Source organism: Canis lupus, chromosome 28 (genome assembly GCF_048164855.1).
Source record: "Canis lupus baileyi chromosome 28, mCanLup2.hap1, whole genome shotgun sequence".
Classification (NCBI taxonomy): domain Eukaryota; kingdom Metazoa; phylum Chordata; class Mammalia; order Carnivora; family Canidae; genus Canis; species Canis lupus.
This window is the reverse complement of record NC_132865.1, coordinates 5,433,920-5,455,775: the sequence shown is the minus strand read 5'-3', so window position 1 is coordinate 5,455,775 and position 21,856 is coordinate 5,433,920. Positions and strand designations below refer to the sequence as shown.

General features: G+C 36.6%; 1 protein-coding gene and 1 pseudogene across 1 annotated transcript in view; one reads left to right on the top strand and one right to left on the bottom strand.

Annotated features, from left to right (window-relative positions):
- Window positions 1-21,856, bottom strand: part of PIP4P2 (phosphatidylinositol-4,5-bisphosphate 4-phosphatase 2) — a 55,727-nt gene that overhangs the window by 10,543 nt on the left and 23,328 nt on the right. Inside the window, exons 3-5 of the mRNA XM_072803961.1 lie at window positions 18,821-18,927; window positions 17,335-17,458; window positions 5,492-5,544 (exon numbers count right to left, since the gene is read on the bottom strand). Coding sequence (XP_072660062.1) covers window positions 5,492-5,544; window positions 17,335-17,458; window positions 18,821-18,927 — 284 coding nt within the window. The remainder of the gene's footprint in view (window positions 1-5,491; window positions 5,545-17,334; window positions 17,459-18,820; window positions 18,928-21,856) is intronic.
- LOC140620126 (nudC domain-containing protein 2 pseudogene) lies at window positions 11,379-11,909 on the top strand (annotated as a pseudogene).

The window sequence follows — 21,856 nt, the reverse complement described above, 5'->3', positions numbered from 1 at the left end:
GGAACGGACTAGGCAGGCTGTCTGAGGTCTAGCAGGATGAGATTTAGGGACAGAAGCAAGAAACTGTATTGTATATTTATGGAATTTGAATATTTTATTGAGGCTGGTACATAGTAATTTGTGTATGAAGATGGAAGAAAGCATAATAAAAACATCACTAGATAGATAAGGCAAATACCTAAACCTGGAGGGTTGTATATACCTTGCTAAGAAGTTTGGAGTTTGATTTTGGATTTTAGACAATGGGCCTATAATAGTCCAAATGGTGCCTTTATATCAATAAGTAAAATACGTCCTTCTTCAGGATACTTTATATGCCACAAATAGACAAGCCCGGATTAATAATGAAAATAGCACCTCGTGCAATATACAGCCTGTACAACTGTACACCACGACCATGAATTTTGGAGCTACTAAAAGATTTAGAGCCAGAGTTTAAAATCATATTTGTATCTGGGCCATTACTCTAATAAATGGAAAAGAGAACAGCAAGGCTAAAGGCCAACAGATAAATTAGAAAACTGTTACAAAAAAAAAAAAAAAAGAAAGAAAGCTGTTACAACAGTCCTAGAGAGGGATCCTAAATGTATGAACTAAAGTAGGAATAGTGGGAATAAGAGATCAGAACTGAAATGTCAAGGGAGAGAAATGATAGGACTTGTTTCCATTTGGATATGGGGAATAAAGATACATTCAGATTTCTGGCTTGGTCTGCTGGGCAGATGGGATAACATTCATTAGTGCAATATATTCATCAACAGACACGGAATCTTAGTTTGCAGAGTGTAAGGAAGTTGGGTATGTAGGTTTGAGATACCTATGGATATCCAGATTGAAATAATCATAGGGAAAATGGTGAATACAGGCTGCATATTTATTATATGAAGCTCCAAAGACAGACCTGAGATGATTTAGTGGCTTTTTGTTGTGATTTAATGGCATTTATATGACAGACGAAACTATGAGAAAACCAAGATCTAGTGTGGTAAAGTGGCAACCCTGGAGAAAAACAATATTTAACTACTTGGAAGAGAAAGTGAAGTCAACAAAGGAAATAGCACAGGAATGTTCTCAGAAGTGGGAAGAGAAAAAAAAAAAAAAAAAAAGAAAAGTGGGAAGAGAGCAGGACAAAGTGGTACCTGGAAACTGAGAAAATAACAAATTTTAAGGAAAAAACCAGGATGATCCACAGAACCAAATACTGACTACAGAGAATATAAGCAGGATGAGGACTGATCAGATCTATCAAAGTTGCCATTGGGACATGAATTTTATAAAAGCAAATTCAGGGATCCAGCGGGGATGATGGCTAATTGCACTTCACTCCAGATGGAATGGGTGCCATGATCAAACAAAGGAATAAGCATCGAAGGGAAGAGAACTGCCTCCTTCTGAGAAGAGAAAATGAAGTACGCCCAGATATAGGTGGCGTATGGGCAGGCAGCGGGAAGACGGAGCGTGCACGGATAGCCTCAGTCGGACACAGCAGGCAGCTCCCCTGCTGAGGCTGCAGGACTGGTGCTGGAGGGCTGGGAGTTTAAGAGGGATGGGAGAAGGATTTAAGCAGGGACAGGGATTTAATCAAAAGGGAGTGTCCAGCAAGGGTTTCGCTGAAGTGCACAGCTGTACATTTGTAAAAAGATAACCAATACGGAATCATTTTCAGATGTCAGTTATCTTGGTAAAGGCAGGGAGGAGCCAAGGCTATACTGATCAAGGATCGGTGGTTTGAAAAGTAGATGGATATGAATTTCAAGGGATGAAGATTCAGACAGTCTAGCAAACCTAGAGTCTCTTTATATCTAATATGTTCAAAGTGAATTTGGCATGTGTCTGCCAGACATAGTTCTTCTAGATGCTAGTTCCCTATCTTAGCAAATGGTTCTATAGCCTGCCAGAAAGTCGTCCTTTACCCCAACCGCTCTCATACCTTCACATTCAATCCTATCTGTTCCATTTCCTTAATATCACATCTATCTACCTTGACTCCACTGTACCTCTGCACAGGTAGCTCCCACTCATCTTTAATAACCTATTTCATATACCATCCGCCCAACTGGAAGCCTTCTCTTCAAGTACCCTTTCCCTCTAATCTGGGTTCGGGGCTCTGAGAGCAGAAAATGCAAGGTGTGGCTCTTTCAAAGCACTTAAAACTTTATTGTACTTGACTATTCTCTCCCCTATATCCACAAGAATAAGTTCCCGAAGACAAGTTTACATCCTCTATTTCAAGCATACGGTACCTCGCACAAGACTGTCTACTCAATTCATGGATAATCATAAAAGAAAGCACGAAACAGCAAAATAAAAGAGAGTAAGAGCCTACTATCGTTTAAAATGTCAGGAGATGATCCACAAAGGAGTATGTCAGTGATACGGAGAAATGATATCCAATAGTAATTATCACGGATTAAACCAGCCTCTTTACCAGTCTTAGGTCTATTATAACGATGTAGACCAAGTACTATTTCAGAATGCTAGGACTACAGCTCCTGTCCCGCAGTGGCCGCAAGGTGCCCAGCTCACCGAAAGAGCAAGCTCGCCCCAGTGGGAAACAGTGACATGAAAAACTGCTTCTTGGTCCCTGGAGCCACTGGGGCAAGCTTTCCTGCACGTGTTTTGTGATGGTTTCATAGCAATGATTTAGTAACCTCTATAACTTCAACATAGTTTTAGCGTGTTTTGTACTTGTGTTTAAAGAAGTAAGATTCCTGGGGCGGCTGGGTGGCACAGGGTTAATTAAGCATCTGACTCTTGGTTTCAGCTCATGATCTCAGGGTCATGGGATCAAGCCCCACGTTGGGCTCCATGCTCAGTGCAAAGTCTGCTTAGGATTCCCTCTTCCCCTCCCTTTGCCTCTCCACCCCCCCCTCAAATAAATAAATAAATCTATTAAGAAAATTAAAAAAAAAAAAGAAAGAAGATTCCTTAGAATCTTATCTCAACAGTTGACTCATCATTTTATTATGAAGAAGAACATTCAAAGAGAAAACAAATGTAGATACAAGCCATGAGCATTCATGTGATAACAGCATCTTTACTAAAATAAGTAACGGATGCCCTGAGTCCTCCCATGTTTAGCATGTGATTCCAATTCCATAAACGTTCCTTTAAGAGTGATTTTAAGCAGATTTATTCCATGTGAATTTCTATGCACTGCTGTTCCTTAAGTAACTGATACAAATTCTTAACATGAATACACTGTCTTGTGGAATTTTAACCAATCATAGACTATCTGGACATTCAACGTTTCTTTATTATTAGCAAAGTATTGCCACTGTTCTAAAACACTTACCCAAGCAAATCACTTAAGCAAAATCCTTAATCTCACTAACAGTTCCTCATCTGTAAAATGAGGATAATAATTCCTGTGTTCCAGGATTGCTGGAAGGATTACAGCTAGTAGATCTCTGTGTATAAAGTAACCCTCACTGTACTTAGCATACACTCTACTAATCACAAGACGTTTCTGGTTTTTATCTTCCGTAGATTTTTATTTAATTTTTTTAAAGACTTTATTTTTTTTAGAGAAAGAGAGAGTGCTAGTGTATGCATGCACCACAAAGGGGCAGAAGGGGAGGCAGAGAATCCCAAGCAGTTTCCACGCTGAGCTCGAGCTTCACATGGGGTTCAATCTCACAACTCATGAGATCATGATCTGAGCTGAAACTAAGAGTTGGGTGCTTAATGGACTGAGCCACGTAGGTGCCACAGAATTTTTAATTCCATAGAATTTTGCATCCAATTTAATCTTTTTGGTGAAGATATTTGCAATTTAATTTTTTTCATTTTTGTGAAAATATAGATAACGCACAAAATATGGATCATTCACATATATTCACATACATGTGTACGGAAGTGTCTCTCAAGTATATCTTTTTCTGTGTAGTATTTGAGGTTGTCCACTTTGCTTCTTATGTACAGATTTCTACTGGATTCGACAAAGTCAAGAATTCAGTTGATTAATTTCACAAATAAATAAAAAAAAGGAAATGTCTGTTCCTCTGAACCTAGAAATATGCTATGAAGAAGTTATCCTTACAAGGCTATATTCAGTTGGAATTAGATCCAGCAGAGATAAACGGAGAAATTTTGTTACACATACTTTACTCAGACACTTCTCAGTTCTTTTCTCCTAGAAATCATTAGGAGTCCCTCAAAACAGATAAGGTGTTTATATCATACTAGGGATCACACTAATTAAACTATGTACTCATATTTTCATTTTTAAAGCTTAACTGTCAACCCACTGCAGTTTAATTTCCTTAGCTAAAGTTACAGTTCACACATATAAGTGAAGAACAATAATTTTTAAATTAAAATTTTGTTATCAAAATAAATATTGTGCAGAAAGAGTTCATATATAGCAGGCCTGAAACAGGTGTCCTTAGAAAGGTCTGCTTTCAGGATTGACCCTTGGCTGGCATCTGTGAACCTAAATATCTAAAACGTTCCCACAATTCCCTAACTGATAAGAGTGGCCTACTGTGCCTAAATTGTTTATGTAAGCAATATGATTTATATGATTTATGCTGAATACCTGCTTTCTTTCTGAGAGTTTAGAAATTTGGTGTGTGCTATGCAGTAGGTGCTGATGTGACCAGCGCCCATAAAAACCTTGGACGCTATCTCTAATGAGCCTCTTCAATAGATAATATTTCACCTGCGTTGTGGCAATTCCCTGCTGGAGGAGTTAAGCCCTTCATGTGTGACTCTACTAGGAGAGGACTCTTGGAAACTTGCACCTGGTGTCCTCCAGCCTTTGTCCCCTGTGTCTTTTTCTTTTGCTGATTTTGCTTTGTATAATAAATCATAGCTGTGAGTACAAATATACACTAATTCTTATTAATCCTCCTAGAAAATCACATTATCTTGGGGTGATCTGGGGACCCACCCCCAATAGAGCTGCCATAATATGTCTTTAATCAAAATATCTCCAATTTTTTTACCATTTTTATACCACCTTTTGTAAATTTCCTTAGGTACGCTATTTAGGAATAGAGGAAAATACACTGAGTAGTTAAGATACATAAATAATTACATAAACTTTGCTCTCAGAGAATAGTCTCACTAGACAGGAAATTTAAAAAGCTAACAACTATCTAATTATAAACTTCCAAAAAACTGGTGCTTCTCCTAAATTACAGTCCATTTTTTAAATATAAATTTTAGATTATTTGCTATAGATTATAACCTCTTAGGACATTTGTAAATCCTCACCGGGTTACTGGTAATATTAGTAATTTCTTTCCTAGAAATTGATTTCCCTTTGGAGAGTGATAATCAAACCCAATCATTTTCATTTCAAAATGGAACATATTAATCAGCTTAAAGATATGGGTTTCTTTTTGTCTTGGAAAGCATAAATATATTAAGTACGCATTCATCCCATGGTATATCTTCAAATCAAAATCTACCATAGTAAGAATTCTGCTCTTTAAACTGTTCTCAAGTACTTCCCAGTAGCATTTCCAATGGTAGTAAAACTTACATTTTTTTGCAGTGTGGGCATTTTGCCAGAGTGTTGAACCTCAGTTCCATCCACTGTAAATAAAAAGAAAAGATTGAAAAGAAAAACAACTGAAAACTATCCAATCTGATAAGATGTTTCTTTTAGTTCAAATGTTATCAGGGATCACAGCAGAAGCAACCCCCTTCTCATGGTTATAGGAGCTTTTCCCCTCCAATACTTCTTCCTCTCCCTTAAAATAAAGTTTGGGATTCTCCTCTACAGCAGTTCCCATGACTTGTCCAAAGTTCTGACGCAATCTAGGTTGACTTTACAACGAAATCTGAACGTAATGCTGTAATTAGGGTCATTTCTTTCAGCTTTATGTCTCAGTTCACTCTCAAGGAATAAAAATATATTTCATGGACCTTCAAAGATGTTTTGCCTTTAAATCTTGAGGACTAAGGGCGCCTGGGTGGTTCAGTTAGTTAAACGTCTGCCTTTAGCTCAGGTCATGATCCCAGGGTCCTGGGATTGAGCCCGAAGTTGGGCTCCCTGCTCAGAGGGGAGTCTGTTCTCCCTCTCTTTTTTTTTTTTTTTTTTAAGATTTTATGTATTTATTCATGAGAGACACAGAGAGAGAGAGAGAGGCAGAGACACAGGCAGAGGGAGAAGCAGGCTCCCTGCAAGGAGCCCAATGTGGGACTTGATCCCAGGACCCCAGGATCATGCCCTGAGCCAAAGGCAGACACTCAACCACTGAGCCACCCAGACGCCCTCTCCCTCTCCTGCCCTGGCCCCTCACCCCTGCTTGGGCTCTCTCTATCTCAAATCAATAAAATCTTTTTTAAAAAAGTCTTGAGGACTAGTCTTTTAAATATATGGATATTTAAATTCATTACTAAAACACATTTATAATCTAATTATGTGGAAGTCCACAAAGTAAACAAAACACATGAGATGTAGAGAACTCAAGTCAGGCAGCTGCTCTCTGTTCTGTCCTTGCTTACTTTATGTAATAAAAAGATATTCCTGCTATGGTGCAAATTTTCTTCCCTGTAAATGTAGGTAATAGAAGGGGCTACCTTCCTTGTTATTAAGATACTTGAAATGGTTTACTGGTAGGGGGTTATAGCCTTTGAAAGGATGTGCAATATAAATTTAAAGTAAATCTTAATCACAAAATGTCTATTTAAAAACGCTTTTTTTCATTTTTCACTTTGCTTACTTATCTATATTCCTTCTATATTTCCTTTAGAGTTTTAGGAGAATTCCTTTAAGTACTTCAGTTTGGTCACCAAAACAACTTTTCTTTTATTAAAAATAATTTTTGTTTAAGATTCCAAATCAGGGATCCCTGGGTGGCGCAGCGGGTTAGCGCCTGCCTTTGGCCCAGGGCGCGATCCTGGAGACCCGGGATTGAATCCCACATTGGGCTCCTTGCATGGAGCCTGCTTCTCCCTCTGCCTGTGTCTCTGCCTCTCTCTCTCTCTCTCTCTCTCTGTGACTATCATAAATAAATTTAAAAAAATTAAAAAAAAAAAAAAGATTCCAAATCACATCTCTTTCCAAACCTTCCAGTTCTAGGTATAGCAGAGCTTCAATAAATTATCCATATCAAAATGTTTTCCACACAATAGAAGATAACTTTCAGAAAGCATTTGATGTGTAACAGTTTCTTTTTCTTTTTTAATTTTTAAAAACTATTGATTTTAAAGAAAAAAACAAATAAATATTTTCCTAGACTTCCCTTTCTTCATTCTTATTGGAAATTCAAAGAAAGTTAGTTAACCTGGAAATGATCTCAGTCACAGTAGGCACATAGAGTCTCCTGATAAATAAAGTAGGGATGAGACTCTACATGAATGCTCATTCTCTTTTCAAAATAATTATTTTTCAACATCTAAGAATGCCAAGCCAAGGCTACGCTTTTTGTGCCAGTGCCAGTAAGTCTTTTTTTCATACTTTTGTAACAAGTTAACTTATTGCAAAGCTTAATAGTAAAAATGCCAGAATTCATGTGCTAGACAAAAATTTCCTGAGTTCTACAGAATATTAAGAAGTGAAGAATCCAGAAATCTTACCAAGTACTTTTTTTTTTTCACAGGCCCAACAGGCCCAACCACCCCAACCTGAGGTGGACGAGGTGATGAGTACTTTTTTGAGAGAGAGAGAGAGAGAGAGAGAGAAGGTGGGAGAGGGGCAGAGGGAGAGAAAATCTTAAGCAGGCTCCATGCCTAGCGGAACCATGCTGAGATCATGACCTGAGTCAAAATCAAGAGTTGGACGCTTAACTGACTGAGCCACCCACGTGTCCCTTTTTTTATGTTACTGTATTTAGTTTTAGGACAGATGCTGAACTTGTAACATCATTTCAAATTTTATTTACAAATAACAAATTTAAGTTTTTCATAGTTAAAAAAAGCAAAGTAGTTAAGGAAGCAGTTATGAAACCCTTGAGCAAAGAGGAACTCAAAATCCAAGCTTAAAGTTGGGATAAGAATTCCAGAATTTTAAATGACCAACCTAAAGAGATGATTTAGTCCAATATTATCATTTAATCATGTTCTTCATTTCAGCATAGATTAATCATGGTGAATTCAGTTATAACTGGCAAACAGCTAAGACCTTATTATGTAATTAGTAAATTATACAGCCAGCAACCTAACACGTTGGGTTTTGTTATCTCCCAGTACTCACTTAAATGCAGCAAACTAAGAACAGAAGAACATCTATTATTAGAAATAATTTTGCCATAATCTATTCAAGTGAATGCAAATACCTGTGCTTTTGAAAGGAAGTTGATTTACTACTATTCCTTTATCTAAAATGCAGCCTCTGTACTCTTAGAATCTTATTACTAGAACTTCAATAGGGGGAAAAATTATCTATTTTCTATCAGAAGATTAAAGGCAACTTCTCTATAACTCAATCATTTTTAGTAGAGGTCATCCAATATTTGACTTATTTCTAACCGTTCTATGTAACAGATAAACTTAGTTTCCCCAAGATATATTTTTTTTAAATCAATCTTAGAAGGCCATAAGAAAGTTATACTGCTAAAAATGAATTCTTTGATAGTACCTTACTGGATTTTATTTTTTTAAGGGATACAATAGGTAACTGATGTCATTACTTTGAATTTGCAAGTTAATATCGTTACTATCTGCTATGACACCAAACCATATGTCCTATGTCCAAATAAGGAGAATCTGACCCTGACTGAAGGTACTACGCAGGCTCACTTCAGAGCAAAGTTTGAACCATCATCTATGATTCAGGCACATATTGTAGATTGTGTTACGTTTTTATTGGGGCATGCCAACCCCATAGTCAAGTATTGGTTGACAAACCATCTGGACCTGCTTTTCATCAGCAACAGAGAACACCTGCCCCCAAAGAAATGCAAAATTAAACTCCACTGTTCAGTGTCTTAAGAAATTTCTTCATTTTTCATGCAGGGCTAGCTAAAGGCTACGTATTCCCTTTATTCTTTTGGAAAACTATTTTCTAAGCAACATCCCTCAAAACATTATTCTGACTAGATGATGACCTCAAAATAGCTTAGAGGTTAAAAAATGTTTGGAGGGACACCTGAGTGGCTCAGTCAGTTGAGCCTCGGACTCTTGGTTTTAGCTCAGGTCCTGGTCTCATGGTCCTGAGATTAGTCCCCAAGTCAGGCTCTGTGCTCAGCAGGGAGTCTGCTTGGAGATTCTTTCCCTCTGACCCTACCCCTGCTCTAAAATAAATAAATAAATCTTTTTAAAAAACTGTCCATAAATACCACATTAAAACTCCTTCCTGGAGAGTAACAATAATGCATGCTAAAAGTGCTAAAGAATATACTTGTAAAAAAATTTGTGCTCAGTTTTTTGTTTATCGTAGCAATTCCCAATGACCACGGAACTCTTCATTCACTGAATACCTATTATTATTCTATAAAATGAGTGTTATATTGAGTATACTTCGGAAAACACAAATCTAACTTTTCTAAACATTGGTTTTGTACACCACTGTTTCCAACCAAGCTGTGAAAGGAATAGTGTGGGTAAGTATGGATTCACAGTAAATTTAACTTTAGTATTTTAACACTGATATATTTAGAAGATGTTATTATAAACAGAAAGTTGTCGAGGACATAGTCCATTACATTGTTCTTTTATCTTAACCCATGGAAATCATTCTCTTTCACGTTACAATATTCCAATAAACCCTCTCCTATGTGATCTTCCAAAAAAGTGTCAGGAATATCTTATAATAGATCATGTTTTTCTCTTTTTGTTGACTCCAGAAGCCTCACAGCTAAAATTGAGGCTAATTTTAACAACTGCATAGGATTAAATATTATGCATATTTATATTCTTCTGTATGACTTATCATGTGTTTCTGTCCTTTTCTTTTTCAGTCCCTGATATTTTTTCATATTCCCTTTTCAATGTCATTGAGCTTTATAATCTGTCTCAATTGTTTTTAGGCCTTGTAATCCAAGGCTGAAACAAGGTAGAGAAAAAGTAAATGAATCCTAATAGTTGAAAGCTTGAAGGACAAAGAACATACTCAAAGGATATAAGACCCTTTGTGATCAGCATGATAATAAGGATAAGGCAAAGTTATTGAATTAGAATTAAGAGATTTGCATCCTATTTAGTTTTTATGACACTGAGCATCTCTCATTAATCTGAAACTCTCAAAAGTAATAGCTACCCCCTAGGTATGTACCATGTTCCCTTAATCACCAAAAACTTCGTTTTCTAGGAATTTTTATATCATCTTTAAATACCACGTATTAATCCAAAACAGCCTTTCCTGCTAAAGAACTAAAATTTTTAATCCTATTTACTGTGCTAATATGATTCACTTGTCTGTGCTAAATATTAAGTAAAAAAAGCTACTTTTAGAAGTTAGTCTCTGGATTGTACATTACTTTAGTAATTTTCTCCCAGGGTGTATAAGGATCTAAATGGATAAATTACCTTTATAAGTAATAAAAAAAATCATGTCACATACATATCTTTTAACCTGTCAGTTTGGATCATTCTCTAGAATTCACTGCCAGATGATTTCAAAAAATTAAATAAGAATTTTTAACAGTCGTCTTTGATTTTCCTTTTTACCTCATTCCCTTATCTACCCTACTGTCAGTATGTCAATTCTCTCTGAAAATCTTTATGCTATTCCCATCCATCATCTTCACTTTTCTGGATAATAAAAGCTAAACATCTAGTCTTGTTCCTCATCAGGCTTGTCCCTATGCAATCCATTCTATACATAGCATCCATTTATACAGAATTAATTATAAAGCTCTACAAAGCTTCCCATTACTCTTAGGATAGTGTCACTTCCTCCAGGCTAGGTACTTCTATGCCGTGCATTAAGAACACTCTGTTATTTCCTACTGTAATCTAACACATTTCATATCATTCTTGTTTTAATTGTCTTTCTTCTCCAATCAGATTAGAAAACTCCATGAGGGCAGGAAATGTACGTTCCTGCTTCCCCAGCATATAGCCCAGTGCCTGGTATGCACTCAGTCTGTTTTTGTGAACATATGAAATCAGCTCACTTATAATGTGGCTGTAAGATTACCCATGGCAAGGATTTAGAATACAAAATATAACTGAACAAAATGCAAATGTAAGGTAATTATGGAGGGAAGTTCTCCTAAGTTGAAATCTGTTTTGAAGATTTAAAAATAGCATCTCGGGGATCCCTGGGTGGCGCAGCGGTTTGGCGCCTGCCTTTGGCCCAGGGCGTGATCCTGGAGACCCGGGATCGAATCCCACGTCGGGCTCCCGGTGCATGGAGCCTGCTTCTCCCTCTGCCTATGTCTCTGCCTCTCTCTCTGTGACTATCATAAAAAAATTTTTAAAAATAAATAAATAAAAATAGTATCTCAAAATATAATTTGTTCACATATAAGAAAGAAAATAATAAATATATTTAACTTAGTCAAATCACTTGATGTCTATCAATTTGTACAGAGTGTATTGCCCTGTGTTAAAGCAGTATAACCTCGCTCCCTGGGGCTGCAGTGGGGAAGCTACTGGAGAATGTTGGCCCTGTTTGAGGAGCGCAGTGGGGTGGTTCCATGTGGGATGCTGTGGGGCCAGTGGTACCAGACCTTGAAGGAGGTATTCACTGAAGTTCAGGTGCCGCCAGGCAAGCCTATGCAGGACATCCAGTGTGGCCTACAGAGTCAGCACGTGCCACTGGCCCTGGGTGGTCGCAAGATGCCTAAGGGCAAGCTCTTTGATTCTACAACAGCTGATAAGGGAACAGAAGAATGGTCCATATTGTTCACAAAGACAAAAAGAGATGCAGCAAATTGCTGGATTTTTCTAGAATAATGAATATGCACCTGAGCCCTGGGTGTTAAGACTAAATGCAGAAAAAACTTACATTTGACTTCAGTGGAGCAGAGATCTCAGGAAACTACACTAAAGGTGAACCAGATTTCTCAAATCTTTTTTTTTTTTTAAGATTTTATTTATTTATTCATGACAGACACAGACAGAGAGAGGCAGAGACAGAGGCAGAGGGAGAAGCAGGCTCCATGCAGGGAGCCCGACGTGAGACTCGATCCCAGGTCTCCAGGATCACGCCCTGGGCCGAAGGCAGGCGCTAAACCACTGAGCCACCCAGTCTGCCCAGATTTCTCAAATCTTGAGAAATAACCACTACTTGTTTTTGCTGCATTCTGTGGATCCCAGTAGATGTTGCTCATTTAATCAAAGGAACAGATTATGTGGTAGAAGGAAAATGTGGACACCTGCAGTTAGCAAATTGCAAAATATCTTTAACTATGGCTCTAAAAATTGCATTCAAATATGACTTACATAGGAAACATATACTGTGAACACTATTCTACTAATATAGAGTAACTTATTTTTGGACTTGTGTCTAGGCTCAGCATGAAGTTTCATATGCTGCATTTTACTAATTTCATACTTAACCTGTAATTTTTACACAAAAAAAATTAGGGTACAGATCATGTGAAATGACTGGGTGCCTTCAGGGACAACTAAATTTTTTTTCAATAAGTGTAATGCAGAAATAATATCCAATAAACTTTTCTAAATAGGAAAAAAAGCAGTATACAGTAATTTTCAAAAGAAAGTTTGTTAATTACTCCCATCAACTATATTCTCTAATTTATGTACTTACTCACTGATTTAATCGATAAAACATAAATATAAGAGAGATTTATCTTTTCCTACTAGTTCTGAAAAATCCTACCAATTCTGATTAAGTATAGTAAATCAGATAGATGCATGCATTTCCATTTCCTTTCCCAAACTTGGCCAAAATGATAGTAAATGAATTTAAAAATATGTAATACCATAAGGATAAAGAGGAGAAATGGCCTCAAATTTTTGGACAATGGAAAGCTAGCGGAGACTTGGCAGCTGGCTTAGTGAAAGGGATGCTGAAAGTTGTCTGCCAAGAGATATGTCAATGCAAAGCTGGTTCACACTGACGAAAGACAGAGCGATTGAGGCCATTACATGTTTTCCAAGATGGGGCCAGAAATAGTGACACAAGCAGCAGTGTCAGTTGTAAACTCTTCCCCTACACATGACAAAACCAGAAAGCCTCATCTCCCCAGTGCATGCAAGAAAAGAGGAATTTATTCTGAAAAGAAACTGTACTAGAGAGCTTATGGACTTAGAAACACCAGGCATAGCAGAAGGCAAGATAAAACATCCTAAAAAGAAGGGAATTAAGTTAAAGTCTGTGGTTTGAACACTGGATGAGACCTTCTTCTCATTATCTTTCTTAACTCCCAAATGCTGTCTCCCAGCATATTACTCACAAGAAACAAGAGGATTGTTTCCCAGAGAAAGTTGCCCTCAAAGTAGACTTCTTGAGGAGCACCTGGGTGGCTCAGTTAAGCGTCTGCCTTGGTCTCAGGTCATGATCCCAGTCCTGGGATGGAGTCTTGCATCAGGCTTCCCTTCTCAGCAGGGAGTCTGTTTCTCCCTCTCCTTCTGTCCCCCCCCCCTGCTTATGCTTGCTCTCTCTCCCTCTCTCTGTTAAATAAATAAAATCTTAAAAAAAAAAAAAGACTTTTTGATACTAAGAGTTGACAGTTCTTCAAGAAATGAGAAAAAGGAGAAGAAAAAGAAGAGGAAGAGGAAGAAGGAGGAGGAAATGGAAGGAAGGAAAGAAGGAAGGAAGGAAGAAATGAGAAAAAGGAGAAGAAAAAGAAGAGGAAGAGGAAGAAGGAGGAGGAAATGGGAAATGGAAGGAAGGAAAGAAGGAAGGAAGGAAGGAAGGAAGGAAGGAAGGAAGGAAGGAAGGAAGGAAGGAAGGAGCTTAACTTCTGCTGCATGAGTACAGCTTTCAATCAGTGACCAACCCTCAAATATAAATGAACCTGTCAGTAAAATCTCTATCACAAAAAAAAAAAAAAAAAAAGAAAGAAAAGAAAAGAAAAAGAAAAAGTGGGGGAGAAAACAGAAAACAGAGACAAGGCATAAAGAAGAATAATACTTCAGAAAAAAAGACAGAATTAATAGTTTCAGAAAGATGCCATAGAGAAGAGAATGCTCTTTAGGAAAAGGAAGAAAATAACCATAGAACAGAGGAAAACGCTTCAAAATTAAAAATTAAGTTAAATAATCTGAAATTAAAATTTAGAATTAAGTTTAGAAGGCATAATTGGGGAAGTTTCCCAGTAACTAAAGGAGAGAAAACTATAAAGAAAATGTTAAAAAAAAAAAAAAAAAAGGAAAGAAAGAAAGAAAGAAAAGAAAACAAAGGGAAAGGAAAAAGGAAGGAAAGGGAAGGAGAAGGGAAAGGGAAGGGAAAGGGAAGGGAAGGAGAAGGAGAAAGGGAAGGAAAGGGGAGGGGAGGGAAGGGAAGGGAAAGGAAAGGGGAAGGGAAGGGAAAAAGAAAGGGAAGGAAAGGGAAGAAAGGCAATAATTCAGATGATCTAATATAAAGGATTCTAGAAAGAACGAACAAAGAAAATAATGTGGACTATAAGAGGGCCCACTAAGTACCCAGACAATGAGTTAAAACATATTTTCCCTAAGACACATTTTTTCTTCACATTTTTAAATTTGAGTATAATTGACATATAATGTTACATTAGTTTCAAGTGAACAACTGTATTAACTATATTCCCTATGCTGTGCCTTTTATTCCATGACTTCTTCATTCCATAACTGGAACACTTTCTCCCACTCCCCTTCATCACTCAACCCCTACACCCCTCCCCTCTGGCAACCATAAGTTTGTTCTCTGTATTTACGGGTCTGTTTCTGCTTTTTTATTTGTTTGTTCATGTTTTGTTTTATAGATTCCACATATAAGTGAAATCATTGTCTTTCTCTATCTGACTTATTTCACTTAGCATATCGCCCTTGAGGTCCACTCATGTTGCTGCAAATGGCAAGGTCTCATCCTTTTTCATGGCTGTGCAATATTCCTCTGTGTGCATGTATGACATTTCCTTTATCCATTCTAAGACAAATTATAATGCAATTTCAGAGCACTGGAGAAAATGAAAGAAGAAAGAGAAAATAAAAAGAAAAAAAGTCAGATAGAAAGGACATAGAATCAGAGTAGCAGTTGAATTTCTCATCATCAATGGAGAAAAGCCTTTTAAATTTTTGAGAGGAAGCAATTAGCAACCTATAATTCTACAGCTGGACAAATTATAAAGTAAATGTGAGATTAGATTCAAAACTGTTTACGGGGTGCCTGGGTGGCTTAGTCAGTTAAGTGTCTGCTTTCAACTCAGGTCATGATCCCAGGGTCCTGGGATCAAATCCCACACTGGGCTCCCTGCTCAGTGGGGAGTCTTCTTCTCCCTCTGCCCCTCCCCACTGCTCATGTGCACTCTCTCTCTGTCTCTCTCCCCACCACCAAAAATAAAATCTTAGAAAGAAAGAAAGAAAGAAAGAAAGAAAGAAAGAAAGAAAGAAAGAAAGACTGTTTAAGTAAAAGGTCTCAAATTTACTTCCTTGCATCTTTTCTCAGAAAGCTATGAAAGGATGTACTACACCAAAATGAAAGAATAAACTAAAGACTGTGAGGATGGCACAGAATCCAATACAGGAAAAGGAAAAAGGAATTCCTAGGATAATGATGAAGAGAAATCCCATGGTGGCAATTGTATAGCAAGAAACTTCAATAATAATAGTAGATTTCCTGATGTGTTTGACTATATTGATAGCAATTTTATAGTTCTATGAAAGAGTATGGGAAGAATTAATGATTTGTACATCGGAAATTAAATTCAAAAGGAAGAGGGACAATTATTCTTTTTTTTTAAGTACTCTACTTTCAATGTAGGGTTCAAACTCATGACCTGGAGATTAGGATTTGGATGCTCTACTGACTGGCCAGGGCACCAGCCAGGTGCCCCAAAAGGAGGACAGACAATTATTAACAAATTCAAAAAAATTTTAAAAACCATACAGTACTGAAATATAGTATATTACTTTGCTCAGCTGTAAACATAATTTACGTAATCATAAAAAAATGTAAACACTAAGTATTAACTGAATAAAATATTAAAACTCTACTGGGACCATGGAGTCAAGAGAAAGACTATGAGTGGGGGAAAGGTGCTATGAATGCTAAATCCTCAACCTCCATTGTACAGGGTAATAGGTAATATCTAAAATTGCCTAATTAAAGATAAAAAAAAAGGATAAGCAAAGGATTTAAACACATGTTGGGGGCAGCCCTGGTGGCGCAGCAGTTTAGCACCGGCTGCAGCCCAGGGCATGACCCTGGAGACCCTGGATCGAGTCCCATGTCAGGCTCTCTGTATGGTGCCTGCTTCTCCCTCTGCCTGTGTCTCTGCCTCTCTCTCTCTCTCTCTGTCTCTGTCTCTATGAATAAATAGATAATCTTAAATCAATCAATCAATCAATCAATCAATAAACACATGTTGGTAAATACCAGCAGAGCAGCTGAAAGAGTTCAAAGTAACTAGGGGACAGTATATAGGGATGACCATTATTTTCCCTATAAGCTTTACAATCCTACTTGACATTGAAGTTATGTACATGAATCATTCTACTAAAATAAAAATCAGAAGGGAAAAAAGCAAATTATCTACACTTTCTTGAACAGGTTCATCTGTTAGTTTATCCCAAAACAGGAGATCTTGTCATGGAAGACTGTGACCTCAGCCCTGCCCGTGTTCATACTCTGGAAGTTTTCATTAATACTTAGGTTCTAAGGAAAATGTTTTGTCTCCTTATGAAGGCTGAATAACAAAAGGAAATCTTCCTGACAGAGTAAAGCATTATGAAATTAACTTTTAAAAATCAACTTAGGGTTAAAGTTAAAAGTAGTAAAATAAGAACTCCTGTCACTTTTGCTCCTATCTTACTCCTATCTTACTACTTATACCTTCTTGTTTTTTTTAAAGTATTTTATCTAATTATGTACATCAGAGTTAACTCCCTTGACTCCAAGTTTAATTTTTAAAAATCAGAAAACATTTGATGCATTATAAGAAGAATTATTCTTGAATCTAGAAACTGTGAAACTGGGCCACTACATGAGACTTTGCACTTTGTTTTCTGCTAAGGAGGTGAGAGTTTTAGCCACGCACCAAGCCAAGACACCCATGTTGCTAAGCCCAGAAGGAAAGGGCACTGTTTCTCATTAGCCTACCCAGAGAGGCCCCTCTGAACCAATCAGAGGATGTGCCTTTTATCTAATTCGCAAAATATGCAGTATATCCTAGCTGCACCTCTGATTAACTGTCTTTCTTAAAAAGGTTTTCTTTTAATCTTCTGATTAATTTGCACTCAGATAAAACTGTAAGACCATGAGCAGTAGTTGAATATGTGATCATGACCTACTTTTATGTCCCTATGACATATTGATGTCCCTATGGCAAATGTCTGGTTACTTACCAGGAATGTGTTTCCGCAATGCCCACAGACAACCCTTGTACCTTCTGGCTGGACTGGCAATGCAGGTTGAGCAGGTTGTTCTTCAGAAATAAGCATTACCGGGCCCAGGTTAATTATGCGTCTACTGTAGAGAGAAAGGAAACAGCTTTACTATTCCATAAATGGACTGAGGGAAAAACCTGTAATATATGGCATAGCACTGGAAATAGATTATACTTGTTTTACATATTGTCAGGCTTTAAAGCCAAATTCACAGAAAGTAGCAATAATATTTCAAAAGCAAAAAAAAATGAGGATTTTTAAATATTTGTGATGGAAATCATATATTATGGAGTTGGTTCTAATCAATGGCCTTTGGAACCATTTCATTGCCATTTCCAAGTTCTTACAAATTCAAATCAGAATAGTTTTTATCCTTCTCTATCTAGGATAGACAAGTTGAGTTTGGTAGGAGACTACACAAGTTAAAATATGCTACATCAACAAATATGCATGTGCCATGAAGGTACCAAAGTGCTGAGTCACAACAAAATTTCTCTGGGTAGCCTGGTATTCTTTGATGTCTATTTAACCAGAGTTGGGCAAAAAGGAAAATGAGAGGTTTTTTCCTTTCTCTTCCCCAGTCTACCATCAGATGGGGTTGCAAACAATTCATATAATGGTCAAAGAGGTAGAAATCACAGAAAAAACAGAGTTAAAGTCTTGATATACTTCTATCTGGGGATATCTATAATGGCAGTTGATAAAGGCAAAAAGCTCCAGAACTTAGTGCATAGATTATGTTCAGCAGAGACTAGTACAGCACGCAGTGAGGGACACGATGACTAAAACACTTCCAGGTTATGATGAATTACATAAAAGGTAAACTAGCTGGTTAATTTTATTTTTTTTATTTCTTTTTTTTTGAAACATCTTTATTTGAATTGATCTTAATCACTTCATATACATATTACAGTTGGGTTCACCTCCCTTCACTGATATAACCCACGCAAGAAGTGGCTTGCAAATAGTGTTCTTAGAAACACCTTTTTTGCAACTGTTTAAACACTTGACTACATGTATTACAGAAAGGGTTTATTCCATTTATTCAGATAACAAAGGTCTGCAGGTTGCAACTAGGGAGCTCATAAATACCTTTATTAAAAGTATTCTTAAGAACTTCACTATATACATAACAATGGGGATAAGTGGTTACTTTTAAATAAGTTTAAGGAGTCACTAATTTATTACAGGGCATTAAGTACTTATATAACATCAAGAAAACTTTCATTGCTCATTCAATAATATTATATCTTACAAATACCTGTGACCATTAATTTCAAACTAATCACATCATTCCTTCAACAAAGAAAAAATAATAATCTTGGCCCTGTAATTACTTTAAGAACAAAGACTCTACTTAGAACAAAGCCTGGCACATAATGATCTCTCAATAAGTACTTGTTGGATGAACAAATGAATGAATGAATGAATTTTTATCTCTTACCAGTTAGGTCTCGGACATCCTATTCGCCGAGATGTGTCCTTACAAATGAGGAGACAATTACAAGGGCATCTAACATATTTCTTCCCTGTTGGGGGGTTTTTGATTGGCTAGATAAGGGAAGAAAATGCAAACACAGCAAATTAACCAAAGGACAGATTGCCAAAGCTTGTTTGTATATAAAAAGGAAGTGGTTCCTAAAAACTTAGGTTCCCCATAGTGCTACCTAAGTACTGGTTAAGGAAAAATGCACCATACATGGTGTTAAATAGCTCAAATGTTGGCAAGCACTCTAAGAAATTCTGGGGCTGCAGAGATGTAATTGTGAAGGGCTTATTTCAAAACTAGCTTGCAATGCCCTTTTAATATGAGAAGAAAATTTAAGTTCACAACAAGAATTGTTTTCCAAAAAAAAAAAGAATTGTTTTCCCTTTAAAGTTTTAAGACCAGACAAAGTCAACTATCTGTCCTACCAGGTGCAAACATTCACTAAAGGTTCTTGCACCTCTTTGGGAAGAGCAAACTAGTGAGCAAAGAGGAGTATATAACAAATTTGAACTTTTTTTTTTCTGTCTAGAATATAAGAAGTGATTAATTTTATTACGTCTTTTAACTTAAAAGCAAACAACTTGCAATAACTCTTAATGCTACCATTTTTTAAAACTTTACAGAAAATTTAAAAGCAAGAATAAACACCAAGGAAAACACTCCTTTAAATAAGGACTTAGGCTTGTAATGTAAATAACCTATGAGGCAATGAGAGGATTAGATGATCACTCCTGGGCATGCTTGCCAAAAATGTATAGCTTGAATCTAATCATTAGGGAATAACAGACAAATTCAAACTAAGGAACATTCTACAAAACACCTTGCCTGTACTCTTTGAAAACGTCAAGGCAATCAAAGACAAAGACTACGTTTCAGATTAAGGGAGATTAAAGAGACAGTATCCAAATACAACATGGAATTCTGGATTCACTTCTGGATCATATTGTTGGTTGTTTTTTTTTAATGGAGTCATTGAGCAAATATGAATTAGGTCCAAAGATCAAATAATAGCCATTGTATTAATGTTAATTTCCTGCATTTGATCATTGTACTATGATTATATAAATGAATGTCCTTTTTTTTTAAGGAAATTCCCCTTAAAATGTTTAGGGGTAGAAGACCCTCATGTCTGCAATTACCCTAAAATATCTTTAAAAAAAAAAAAAGATTATGTATTTATTTATTTAGAGAAAGCTAATGTGACAAAATATTAATGCATTTGGGGAATGTGAGTACAGGGTCTGTGGGAATTCTCTGTAGATAATATGTACTATTATTTCTGTAACTTTTCTGTGTATCTGTAAGATATTTCAAAAAAAGATTTAAAAATTTAGGTAAATAAATTTTTATTTATTTAGAAAAATAAATATGTTAGAAATACATAAAAGTTAGCAATAAGTCATCAACAATTTATTAAATTATATTACAGATAAAACCTGAATATCTAAAATTTATAAACATCCAGAAAGTATTACTAGCCAATCTAAAATATCAAGAAACCAGAACTTGGGTTATTTCCTGTGTATCCAAATTTTCCAATTAAGTAAATGTGTACTTGGTACATGACAAGATTTTTTACTTTTTTTTTTTTTTTTTTTTATTCCTACCTATTTCTCAACCTCAGTTCCCTCATTTACAAAACAAGGCTAATGAACTAGAACTGGTCTTTAGTGCCCGCCCATGCCTCCCATGTCTGATCTTCAGGGAAACAGGGGTGAAAATGGCATTGTCTTTATGCATAAGTTCTAATATTCTTACTTAGTAAAATGAATTTGTATTTGTCTGGTGCTGTGCTGGGCACTTTACCCCTGTAATCCCAAGAGCAACCCTATTAGGTAGATGTTATTATTATAATACCATTCTATATATGGAAACCACAGGGTGGGGAAGGTAAGTCCCAAGGACTTATCTTGATAGCTACCAAGTAGCAGAACTAGGATGCAAACCCCAGTTCATCAGCCTCCAGATCTCACTCATAATCAATCACACAGCCAGTTACCTCTACTATTCCTCCAGAACGTCTCAACTTTTCTATTAACTTGTCCTAGAAATTGCTTTTTCCCTTTATTTGAAATTCTGGATTCCCTAAGTCTTTCTAAAATCTGTCCATCTTTTCTCTCCCCCACCTTCTCTCCTTCCTCTCCCAATTTTATCTACTGAAATAAGGACTTCATTAGCTGTGTTTTTTTTGCTTTGTTATATTTCATTTTTTTAATCTCCTTAGGAATGTCAGGATCCAACCAGAGTTGGCTACCCAGGAGAACAGACACAGTGATCTCCTGTTTTAGGTGACATGAGGATGAACTACAGTGAAACTGAGCAAGGGATAGTGACCATGAACAGAAGGGAGCTGCTCTGTTGGACCCTGGTCCATTTACCTCTTCTTTTCAACCCAGAATTTCTCCAGAGAAGCTGCTAGTTGCCTAACACATCTTCACTCATAAATTTAAGATCATATCACATTGCAAACATTGGCAAGTCATCTGTTAAAGCACTCTTCACACACATTTTCCCTTCTTTTCCTTCCCTGTAATATAACTGATTCCACACAAGGCAATGTAATTATTAGATTAAATATTAGAGAAAATATTCATTTTCTGTAGAATATTGAGAAATACTTATATTTCCTTATTTAACAGGAGTTCTAATGATATAAAAATGTCAGCATAACTTACTCTGTGTCCAGAAATAGCTTATTTATACCCAAATCCTATTGTTCCAGTATAATGAACTTCTGAGTAGCCAGATTGAGGCTGTTGGCTAAATCCATAGCTTGTTCTGTTCACTTCCAAGGGTAAATCGAAGGCTTTAAAACTTTTTTTCTACTCATTAAAGAACAAAAGTTTGTAGGGGTGACCGAATAAGAGAAAAAAATCAACACTAACATCAAATCCAAAGTACTGGGTTGTTGTGTTTTTTATTATTATTATTTTTTAATTGCCATCTATGCCTGACAACTCTTATTTGGTTGCTAGCTCCAAAATGAGCACC